Genomic DNA, 12,503 nt, shown 5'->3' on the forward strand with positions numbered 1-12,503 from the left:
ACATATAAATGATCTATAAGAATTATTTCTTTTTTAGGTATATGTTCAAATTATGATTGTAATTTGCTGAATTTTATATATTAAAATAACTTTTGATGTCTACTTTGTTACTATCGTTGTAAGATTTATGTCATCGTAACATAGATGTTATTGTGCAATGTTTTTCTGTTTTTAAAGAAAAGTAATATTTAAGTTATGGTAAAGATAGGTATATTTTAATATTTGTACTTACAAATTTTTATTATCTTCCTTTTAAAACGTTCTTTCTTACTGTAATTTTTTATTAAAGCAGAAATTATATATGAATTTTGATGAAAGTTTTAATATGAAAATTTGTTTGGAAGGTGAGAATAGTAATACATATTTGATTTTCTTTGAAATGTGTGTGAAAAGCTCACTCTTAAAGATATTTATATATATATATGTACATATAAAAATTATTGGAATTATTGTTCTGTGTTTTATGTATAGAAATGTCTATGAATAGCTTGTAATGGAAGAAAAAGATTGTTCTCTTATTAGTAATGTCATAATTTCAAAAAAGAATATTTAAATTTTGGTTATTTGATTACACATTGCTTGTTCATATGTTTAAGCATAAAAAATCATATAGTGAAAAATATAATAACTATAGTAAATATAGTAAAATGTGGTATTATAACAAGAAATTTAGATAGTTTTATTTATCTCACAGCTTTTTTAAAATTTGTATAGATAAATACTGATGTAGTATCTATAACATGAATGTATAATAACGTATGTATATTATCAAAGAAGGCAAAATATTTGTTAAAGATATTAATATTCATTTCAAGGTATTGAAAGTTAAGTTATTTATATATTTTAAATTAGTTAACAAACATGATTTGTGTATCTAACATATAATCATAAATAATATTAGAACGTTATATAAATGATATAAATAATAACATAATGTGGTAGGTATATATGCAAAAAATTCATAGTTACAAGATAAACAGGACATTTTATGATGTACAATATTTTTTTTAATTCATTCAGTACATTATCATTTTTAAGTATTAACTATATCAATATTCATTTTCTAACTTTTATTTTAAATATTATTGGTAATAACAAATATGATAATAATTATTGTGCCAAAAAGATCTATTTAAAATTAAATAAATATATGTAGAAATATCTAAATATTTATTTGTCCAGAAAATATCAGTTACAAATTACGTTCAAACGTACCTACAAATAAAACCAGTAAGACATAGGTTGACAATAACGTTCTCAGGGACATACTTGATTGGATTGTAAACTCTGTCCGCCTAAAAACCAGCTGCCGGTTTAGTCAGTTTGTATCGTGCTGTACGACGTGTAGTATCTATGAAAATTTAAGAGTTTCGTTTCTTAGGCGTGTTACATGAACGTAAACGCAATCAGAAAAATTCGACAAATTAGAAGAGATTAAAAAACAATAAGCTTTATTCAATAGTGAAAAAATCATATGAATCGATCAAAGTTATACATTACCGACATATAACTTTACATTTCTTTATTTTTCACCGTTTCCGTGTTAAGTTGGTTTGAAACGGCAGTTCTTCGTCCGTCTCGTCCTTCGTTGATAAATATTTGTTCGACTACTTGATACGATTTCAACCAACGAACCGACAGTATCGATAAAAGTATAAACGAAATAAATTCGAGGAAATTAAAATGAAACTAGACAACACACGCGGTGTTACTGTTATTTCGAATTGGTATCGACGACCAAGAAAACGTCCGCTGGTAGGACCAACAGGATCGCCTCTGTTAGATGTGACTTTAGCTATTCAAACAAGGCCTTTTCGGTGGTCACGCAAAAATAAATCTACTAACATTACAAAACGGGTTACTTTTCGTAAGTACTTCTGCAGTGAATAGCCAATATCTCATTTTGGAATTGAAGGTTGGAAAGAATCTATCACATCACGCGTTCAAATCTTCGCTAAGTCTAACACCAATGGCGGAACTTAAAGTTCGTTATTCTATATCATTTATACACAAATTCAAGTGGTTTGATAGTTTTTAATGGCTATTAAATAATTCGAAAATTATTATTTACTATAAATTTTATAAACTTATATTTGAAATATCTTTTTAGCTAATCAAATACAAGTTATATTTATAGGTACCTTAATACTTACAATGGTTATTGTAAAAGATATTGGCACATACCGTTATTTTTCAAAGAACCATTTTTTTAGTAGATTCTACATTTCATTTTCATAATATCAAATTTTTATACTCAAGTGAAAATACATTCTAATTACATGAAATTTAATATATTTAATTAATATGTTAAATGCTATAATAAATACAATAATGTGTAAATGTGTAATCACTATATATAGTAGTTTAATTTTGTTTTTAGTACAGAATGAAAAAACAGATAAATTGATATATATATGTAATAAAAATATATAATTCAATTTTTAAAAAAAATACAGATGACCTTGAAATCTTTGAAACGCCTCTACTTCCGATGCAACCATATGTACCACGTGATGCATCATATATAGAATTCATTAAATTTTGTATACCGAATTTTTCTTCTATCTCGTATAATTTTGACGTTATAACTTATGTATCATATCATGTCAGATTATATTTTAAATAAAGAAAAATTGTAGATTTTTCATAAGATCAACAACTGCTTGTACTTAATAATAATTTTGCCCGTGCATATATATATATATGATGTAAACTATATACAACAGAATACTATTAATGTTTTATTTTTAACATTCTAAAGGAGGAAGTGCGTGTATAAATAGATAATACATAAATTTATATTTCTTATTTTAACTGTTTTTCAGGAGATGAAGCAATTATATCTATGTCGGTGGCTGGGGAGGTAACCGACACTTCAATTATGGAAGTAGGCCGTTCAAGACCTCAATTCCAATATTCCCGGGTACGATGTGTACTTTTATTATTAACTTACGAAATATTCTACCGAAATGTCATATACGATTAACTTCTTAAGCGGATACACCGGATATATCCGCCACAGCAAGTCGCTTGAGCCTAGTGGATACACATACATTCCCGTTTATATATTGTATTAGGACACCTGCTAGTTCCATATGAAACGTGTCAATTAATAAGTACCAAGAAATTAATCGATTAGAATTTTATATTCATGCGACATTACATATGTAAAAAGCAATGTTTGTATTTGTATAAACTGCTCGTAAAAACAACAATAATATACTAAATTATGATAATTATGTATTGACCTTAACAGTTTTCTAATTTAAATTCTATTGAAAAATTTTAAGACGATCTGTAATCATCTATAATATACGTGGAGTTAATGTTCCTAATATTTATGAACAGGGATGTATATCTATCGCAGCAAGATAATTATATGGTACGTTAATGTTAAGGAAAGCTATCCGCTTCTGTCAGCCAAATGTAGAAAGTTTATTGGTTCAATTTAAACATTTATGTTTACATTTTGTATCTTTTTACAGCGTGTGTTATTATTATTCAGAATTATTGGCACCAATACTTTGCTCAATGACTCGATTACGAAAGCTGATCTCATCTTTTCGTATCATTGATTTTGAAACATCCATATAAAAGATTAATCTATAATATTAAAAATTTAGAATTTAATTTAAAATTATAAATTATTGAATAATTTTCTAATATCTTATATACTACTGTACCATAACATGAACCAGTCAGAAGTCAAACTGATTAACTCTATCAAGGTCAGTCATTTAGTTCCTAAAGAATTAAGTATACATATAGTATACTATATATATATATATATATACATATATATATATTTATATAAGTTGTATTGAGTTGCTCATTCAACTGCAAATATCACTGCAAATTGAAAATATTCTTCTCCACTTAAGAGGTTAAACATGTATCGTAGATTAGATTTTTTGATGAAATAATAATTCATGGACTAATCTACAGGAGGAATTAATGCTGATAAAGAGTTTGCCATTATCTAAGAGGAGGCCTGACTTCTTAGATACTTCATATAATAAGTACGTTTATAATACTACATAAATTTTATTTAATACTGCATAATATCTATCTATATTATTTCTATTGTTTTAACATTTTGTTTAATTTTATAGTTATTTCTTATGAATTATGTTCGCTTATTTTTTCTATCCTTTTTCTTTATTAAGTTCGCGTGGTGTATGGGATCCTGAACGTTGGCATTCGGATAGGAAGCGAAGTGATACACCACCGAAAGACGAAAGAACTGGACGTGGTGATCAAGTTACTGAAAGTCATAATAAACGTCGCAACGGAGATCCAAGAGAACGAATTCGTAAGGAACAAGACGGCATAGTATTGAGTCCTCAGCGTAGAAGTTTTAATTCAGGTTGTTTTGTCAACGTAAATCAACCTTCGAATCGACGTCCTGAGAGTCCAATAGGAAAAACAGAGGTTGTAGTAATTTATTTAAAAAACAACTATTATAGAGAGATATTATAGTTACTAGAATTATAATAAAATGCATGACAAACTGTTACTTACAGGTTAGTCATAGGGAACCTGTTCGTCGAATTGGGAGCGGCAGGATTTTAACTCGCGATATATGGGACTTCAGACCTGAGAATGAGAAACTGGAACCTGCTTTTCGGTCTGGAGCGAGTGGTGGTACTTCTATGCGTGATCGTGACAATAGGGATACTCGCGATGGAAAGGATCGGGAAAATGCAAGGGAAAGAGATCGTGATCGTGATAATTTGCGTGAACGGGACGAGAGGAACGAACGGTTTGAGCGAAGATCATTTGGTCGTGACTATGGTGATAGGGATAGGGAACGCGATCGAGATAGAGCAGCTGAACGGAATGATCGTAATCATCAATCAGAACGTGATAAGGATCGTGGACGCGAACGAAGATTCAGTAATGATCGCAGGCGAACATATAGCGAAAATCGTTGCGATATAGATGAACCAGAGTGGTATAGTTCCGGACCGACATCCCAGCATGATACCATTGAGTTAAGAGGTTTTGAAGACATACCTGAAGAAAAAGCGGTGAATAATAGCAATAGCAATACTAAGAATAAAAAACAAACTCCGGTACAAAAGAAGCGCGGGAAAAAAAGTTCGATGGAGAAAGATGGAAAACAAACTGAAAATTCAGCAGGTCCGAAAGGACGAAGTACACCGACCGCGATGGATCAACCTATAAACGTTGTACCTGCTCCTCATTCGCCAATCTCAGAACAAAATGAGTCGACGTCTCTCGCGCAAAAACCGAATCACGATTCCAACGAAAGCGCTGTAACCGAACAAAGTTGCGAAACAACAGATAGTTCTAGCACCGCTAATCAGAATCAAGAAAATAGTCATCCTGATTTTAATCTAGATGAATTCTTGAAATCTGACACATTCCCTGGCGTACCTGGACTTTTAACAGTAAGTCTGTCTCATTTTGTATTTATGTAAAACGATATAATATTTAATAATTTAAATAAAACGATGAGTATTAATAAAATTATATTTTATTTATATAGAATGGAGTTGGCTCAAACGGAGGTTCTTGTTCCCGATTTAGTCAGTGGTTTAAGAGGGAGAGTCCTGTTCAACAAGTAGATAGTCGTAGAACTTCTATACAAGATGATATATTGAACAATCTCCTTAATGATATTACTGAACCAAATATCCAGATTCCATCAGTGACTGAATCTAATACATACTTTGCTCCCATTTCTCCTGCTAATACAACGGCAGCAAACAATACTACATCCACTACTGGTGTAAAGCTCCTGGAAATGCTACAACGTGGTAACAAACCAAGTCAAAATGGACAAGGGGATGCAACTAGCACTGTCATACCGATGATGAAAAATTCATCTATTAAGGATATGGGTGAGAATTCCTACTATTAATTTTTTTATTATTATAACAAATAGAACACTATATGCCTGACTTGAAAATTTTTTACAGAAGTTGGTGGAAAAGTTGTGCACAGTCTCGAAGAGTTGGAAGCACGCATGCGAGGTGGCGCTCCTCCACCTACGTCTTCGACTGATCAACCTCGTGTAAATAAGACTGAAGAAGATCTTTCTGCGTTTAAAAAATTGGTAATATTATGTTTATTATATATACAATAAATTACATTACAATTTTATCCTATTATTTTTATATATAATTTATTTATAATTTAGCTTGCTCAAGTGACTGGGGGACAGGCTATACCAGCGGCGAACGGTCCTATTTCTCAAAAACAACCCGTGACACTAATACAAGTAAGATAATCTTTTTATTTGACATAAAAATTGCACAATGTTTTGTTACATTCGAGATAATGTGTAATTTTCTGTAGTTGCTTAACTCACAACTGAAAACACAACCAATTGCCCCCCAACAATCGGTCCCAGAACCAATGCATGCTACAACATTTAATCACGCTGGTTCTGTTGGACCAACTCAGCACCCACATCAGGCACAAATGCAGCACGAAAATCTAATGAAAGTATTACAGATTCAACAGGTTAGTAAGAAATGTTATTTATATTCAAAGAAAGAAAAAGGAGAAAGGTAACAATATTCTTCAACATTGACTATTTTTATAGCAGCAACAAAAACAACAACAGCAACAACAGCAGCATTCAGACATGTTGTCTATGATGATGGGTGGTCAACGAATGTTAGGTATGAGTCCAGTTCCACCAGAAATGCAAATGATGTTGAGTAACGCTCCAACAAGTCAGGAACTTCTCCAAAGACCAGAAGCTCAAGCAATTATTCAAGGTCTTCAACAAGGAGAAATAACTAGACAACATCTCATACAGCAACTACAGGTTTGCTGGTTTAACTAGAAAATAAATTTATGTTTGAATTTGTTTTTAATATATTAATCTACAATAATGGTAATAATAATATATGAAATAGAATCCAGCCATGCAACATCGTCACAGAGAAGTTCTAGTAAACATTTTGAAAATGTATGGTGGTACTACGCCGCGTACAATAAGTCCGCATCCTAGTGCACCCACTCCTCAAGATCATATCTTGCAACAGATGTTGTATCAACAGCAGCAACAAAGGATTCCATCCCCTATGAATAATGGTAAGTTATATCTATTGTTTGTTTAAATAGAATTTGTAGTAAAAGGGTTTATGTTGATTACTTTTATACACTCGATTTTTTTTTACACTCAATAGGATTCACTTGTTTACTTTATTTCAAACTAAAATTTTTTTAAATAAAATCTGAAACCTCTTTTATAATTATTCGTTATTTTTATTATTAAATACATTTTTCATAAAGTATATTGTAATATTATAGTATATATATGTATGTTACTGTTTGGGATGCAGCTTATTGTCCACCTTCAATAGTATCTCCAAATTTGACTGCTAGCCCCAGTACATTAACAGTACAGCATCCAGGTAGAATATAAAAAATAATAATAACTTTTTTTATTTTGCTATTCTCTTGCTTTGTAGTAGTAATAATAAGTAAATCGTATACAAGAAGGAGGAAGTGATCAAATACTTGATATAAATTATTTCAAAGAAATTGTAATTTTGTTCTTTACAATAATTCTCTAAACTTATTAGGACAGTGATCTGTCTATCTGTGTAACGTTGTCCATTTAAAGCATGCTTGATATTTTATTATTTTTAACAGTGATGCAACATAGGGTCCCTTCACCGCGGGAGATTGTCATGCATGCTCAATCTATAATGCAAAGTGCTTTAATTAAGAAAAAGTTGGAGGAACAACGTGAAAACTTCCGGAAGCGACAGGATCAACAGCAGCAACAACAACAACAACAAGCTCAACAAAGAGCGTCGAGCCCCGTTAATTCGCCAGCAAAGCAGACCATGAGCCCAACGCCACTTGCTTTTACCCCGACGTCAGTGTTACGTAAAATGACTGCCGATAAGGAACCCGAGGGTGCGAATCAGTCTAATCATCAATTAGAATCGAAATGCTTATTTTCATCTACAGCTAATGAGAATCGTAATAACACATTTAATACCAAAAAAAATACTTACACGCAACAATTCGCTTCTTATGATAATACAATTGAACTTACTAATCATACAAAGCATGGTAGTATGTCTGGGACTGAAGCTTTGAGAAATTTGCAGGAGATCGATAATAATGGCAACAATAACGTAAACATAGAAGAATCCGCGTTAAAAGACAAATATACTTCTTCTTTGCTACAACAAAAAGATAGGAGTAATAATTCGAACCTAAATAAGACTGAGGAGAATAGGCTTACTTATGAAAGATCATTGAAAGAAAATACCGATAAAGAATCGACCCTAAATGATGCTAATAACAATAGCCCTCTTATTCTTGACAAACTGTTAACAAAGCAATTCGAGATTGAAACGATAATAGTCGATAATAATAATATATTAAGAAACACAGAGGAAAACAAGATCGCAATTTTACAGAATGATGAAGTTGTTACTTAAACCACTCGGTATTTCGCGAATTTCATACATAAAAAGAATTCATAAGTTTGTGACTATTATCCGATGTGTAACATTATTTTTTTTTATTTTTGTATTAAAATGAGGAATGATAATTTTGTTTTCTTTTCTTTCTTTTTGCTTGACACCTTTAATGTGTTTGAGATTTAATTTGTCTGCATTTTGCTGCATGTTATACACGAAAATGAGTCTTTTAATTTCGAATATAAATATTAATCCTACTTAAAAAAAAAATGCAAAAAGAATCAACTAGTAATATAAATTACATTTTCCTTCATAGACTAATATATGAACATATTACAAAAGAAAAATATGTTGAAATAGTTTTATAATAAAACACTTTATAAATATATTTCATGCTTTTAAGTTTTTCTTTACATTTTCATTCTTCCTTTAATGGAATGCTTTGAGATAATTTTATATTTTAATGCATGCGCTTGAGATTTTGTAACTTTCATCACTTGATATGGTTAAAGGAATTGCACGTATTTAAAAACGATATTTATGTAAAAGTTAAAACAAATTAGGCAAAGTATAAATATTTTTTTTCATTTTCATACACAATTTTAATGAAATGAAGCATATTAACAATTCGTATTTTTCTTTAATCCTTGTTTATCGTTTTATTTTATTTGTTAATGAATCCAAAAATAAAAAGACTTATAATCTTAGCTTGACAAAATATGTTTTTAATCATATATTTCATTGTGTATTGAAATGTGTCATACATATGCAATAGTAATGAAAAACAGTTCTTTTTATCAGGTTGTATATGTAGGTTGTATAATATTCGTATATATAGTAAAGAAGTGAAAAATTAAATTCCTAATTTGTCTAATTTATTTTCTTTTAATTTTATATAGGAAATAGTAGCGATCCATCAAAATTGACGGCTCAATCACAGACATCGCAAATGCAACAAATGCAGTCTGCAGTTCAATTACTGACACAAGGAGTTCTATGTCGACACAATACCTTACGACCACAGTCTGTCCAGTCTACATGGTCAAATCCGACTATTAAGCAACACCCAGGTATGTGAAACGTTATAAAAATGTTTTGTACCTTGTAACATCTATTTTAAACTTGTTAGAATCAATATTTAATATCTATATTTCTCTTGACTATCATAGGTCGACCAATAGTAAAAGGTGGTAGTGGTGGTAGCAATGGAAGTAATCAATTCCAATACAGTGCAAATTCAGATTTTCAACAGCAGCAACAGCAACAACAACAACAACATAGAACGGTTTCAAGCGTGTACGGTAATCCTGCACGCTCCAAACATACCATGACTAGTTCTATTCCACATCATAATGTTCCACAATACAATGTTGCTCAGAATTCGATGATAAATCAGAGGTCAAATAGTATGAATAATCAAATGAAGGTGCAGCAAGCCCCTTCACATTTAGCTAACATGCAACATCAACCGCCGCAACAACAACAGCGGATTCTTAACTCACAAATGCAAATGGTTTTAAATCAAAACTACAACTCCAATCGTGCAGGTAATTATAATTTGTGCGCAAATTGATATAAGTAAGAATAGAAATTTTACAATTAATAAATATTTTATAGTTTACTAATAAAAGTTTTTCGTTTTTGCTACACATAGAGTATTTCTTCATTTTGAAACAATTGCATTAATTTTGTTATTCTAAAATATTTTCAGGTGTTTACCTCTTCTCTAATCAAATTGCATGCAATGGTGTTCAGAAATTGGAATAATTAGATCTCACATTTTAGCCGTTCCTCTTATTTAAACCAATCTAGACAGCATTTATCTTTGGATCGAACTTAAAGTAATTAACTAATGCTTATTTTAGGCTGTCTTTTATTTTAACTAAATTACTCTATGCTTTTTCCTGATATTAAATACCAAATTAATATTTCTATTTCAAAAAGAGATACGAAGCGAATTAAGACATTATATTTTTCGACACATAGATTGAATGTGTACCAAAATAAATGGTACAAATAACACTGACATATATCTTTTACAGATGGGCGAGTAATGCGGTCGCAGCAATTAAACATGCCCGTAGGTCGACAAGCGTCACCGGGTTTAGGATATGTGGGTAGCAATGGTGGAGACCTGTCACCGACTTCGAATCAGTTGGCACGATGGTTTAGTCCAGAACTTCTTGCTCAAGCTCGGGCTGGTAAGCTACCAGAGCTTGTCCAGACAAATGTTTTATCGTTGGAAGAATTAGAAAGACTTCAACATGCATCAACTACAGTGCATAATTAGATTTATATTGTACCTCCTCATCTGTTTAATTGCAAGCACAGGAACCCATCGGCGCAGTCGTCGCTCTAACAATTTATATCTTTTAAATTAGATGGCTTTTCATATTAAACAGTCAGTATGAAGATTCACTCCGATTAAAAAGAAATCCATTTCAGTAAAATATTAAAAAATGTCCTGCTTGCATATGCAAAGTCATTTAGGTAATAAACCTTAATGGAAATAAGGTTTAGTGAAATAAATACCCACTTTGGAAAGAGACATTTTTGAATACGATACAGATTAGTTGAGCAGTATTTCCTTTCTATGAAAATGTCTTTTTCTTTTCAATTATATCTTATGACTTATTTGTAATAAACTTTACATACAGCATTACTTAGGAAGCTACAAATGTACAGAGGAATATGGAATAATGATATAGAATTGAGGATGATTAAAAGAAGATAAGCCATTTAAAAACAAATCTAATTGAACATCTTTCTATGAAAACAGATTTATTGCTTATAAGACTGAAAAAAAAAAAAATATAAAAATTCTTACTATTGACTATGAGAAAACAAAATAATATTTCATTATATATAGTTTCTAAATGGCAATAAAGCGAAAGTTATTTGCCTAAGTATGGACAGCAAGTCCTTATTTATAAATTACAGCGTAGTTATGGCTCGATTTCAAGAATTATTTATTATTGTGAAACCTTTATTATATGTATAACTTGTTACCGAGCTGCGGTGTTATTAATTTAACCATTTTTTTTCGACCATTTATTTCTTATCGTGATGAAGCTTGCAGAGTCCTTTAGGTAAATAATTATGGTCGAAATCTTAAGAAAGTGGTAAATTACAGCACCCACGAATACAGTTATATATACAGAGAAAAGTGTCATATATTATATTCTACTTACATTATTACGAACAGTGTGGTCGTATGAACAGAATGAACATGCGTTAATAAAACAAGAGCAAGTACTCAACAGATCTTGCATATATTAAGGAAATAAATATATAATATATACTTTGTAGAAGCGTGAGGATACAGTGTTATTATCATGTTCGAAAGCGAAAGTTAGAACAAAACAATTTCAAATGCAACAACCTTGGCAGGTAGATAGAAAAAGCGTTTGCAAAATTTATTAAAAGGAAAGGGAATGCGAAAGAAAGGAATAGAAAGAGAGAGAGAGAGAGAGAGAGAGAGAGAGAGAGAGAGAGAGAAAGAGAGTGAGAGTGAGAACATTCCAACGGTTATAAAGGGACAAAATAAACGAAATACATTTACAAATTGAGATGATTTAATGTCGATATTGCTGCCAATATGTGTTTGCTTTATAATTAACTTGTTATTTTTTGTGATTACATTTTTCGTACAATCATATTTATATTTGACCGATAGCATCAATAATAATAATACAGAAACTTGTTCTTTCTTTTTAACTTTTTTTAATCTAATTTGTTATTTGGTTGATGATTAATCAATACTATACTCTCATATCAGTTATATGAAATTGCATTTTCCCCTAATTTAATAATGAATGATTCTTTTATACTTCATTTTCGAATCTAGTAAGGACATTAAAAGGATCCGACATGATGTTAATGAATCAAAATATTTTTCTAAATTTCGTTTTGTGTTCACATATATGAACTGACAATTAAATAATTTCATTGAATTACGGAATTCATGAACTTCTGTTACATATACCCCTTGTTTTACAATGCTCTATTTAATAAAATTGATTTTCATATTTGAATGTGCTCATTCCGTCTTTTTACTTATTTTTTCGAAATTTTTTAATTAAA

The 12,503-nt window shown here is 30.6% G+C and overlaps 1 protein-coding gene across 3 annotated transcripts; it reads left to right on the forward strand.

Annotated features, from left to right (window-relative positions):
* The first annotated feature begins 1,314 nt into the window (after positions 1 to 1,314).
* LOC139993400 (uncharacterized) lies at positions 1,315 to 11,985 on the forward strand. 3 transcript variants are annotated; one of them, XM_072015088.1, is made up of 16 exons: positions 1,315 to 1,867; positions 2,826 to 2,923; positions 3,946 to 4,019; positions 4,167 to 4,431; positions 4,524 to 5,414; positions 5,513 to 5,867; positions 5,949 to 6,082; positions 6,167 to 6,247; positions 6,325 to 6,492; positions 6,575 to 6,802; positions 6,894 to 7,071; positions 7,323 to 7,394; positions 7,636 to 7,905; positions 9,320 to 9,490; positions 9,590 to 9,967; positions 10,463 to 11,985. In XM_072015088.1, exons 1-16 carry the CDS (start codon positions 1,684 to 1,686, stop codon positions 10,708 to 10,710), a joined length of 3,795 nt encoding a protein of 1,264 aa, XP_071871189.1. In that variant the 5' UTR covers positions 1,315 to 1,683; the 3' UTR covers positions 10,711 to 11,985. The 3 variants fall into 3 exon arrangements, with proteins under 3 accessions (XP_071871189.1, XP_071871188.1, XP_071871190.1); XM_072015087.1 differs by having other exon boundaries at positions 1,316 to 1,867; positions 5,946 to 6,082; XM_072015089.1 differs by lacking the exon at positions 7,323 to 7,394 and having other exon boundaries at positions 1,317 to 1,867; positions 5,946 to 6,082.
* Positions 11,986 to 12,503: the final 518 nt, after the last annotated feature.

This window comes from Bombus fervidus, chromosome 13 (genome assembly GCF_041682495.2).
Source record: "Bombus fervidus isolate BK054 chromosome 13, iyBomFerv1, whole genome shotgun sequence".
Lineage (NCBI taxonomy): Eukaryota > Metazoa > Arthropoda > Insecta > Hymenoptera > Apidae > Bombus > Bombus fervidus.

Coding starts and splice junctions, on each gene's coding strand:
- LOC139993400 (XM_072015087.1), top strand. CDS start 1,684: ATGAAACTAGACAACACACGCGGTGTTACTGTTATTTCGAATTGGTAT. Junction 2,924..3,945: donor CTCAATTCCAATATTCCCGG/GTACGATGTGTA, acceptor ACTAATCTACAG/GAGGAATTAATGCTGATAAA. Junction 7,906..9,319: donor TGCCGATAAGGAACCCGAGG/GTGCGAATCAGT, acceptor AATTTTATATAG/GAAATAGTAGCGATCCATCA.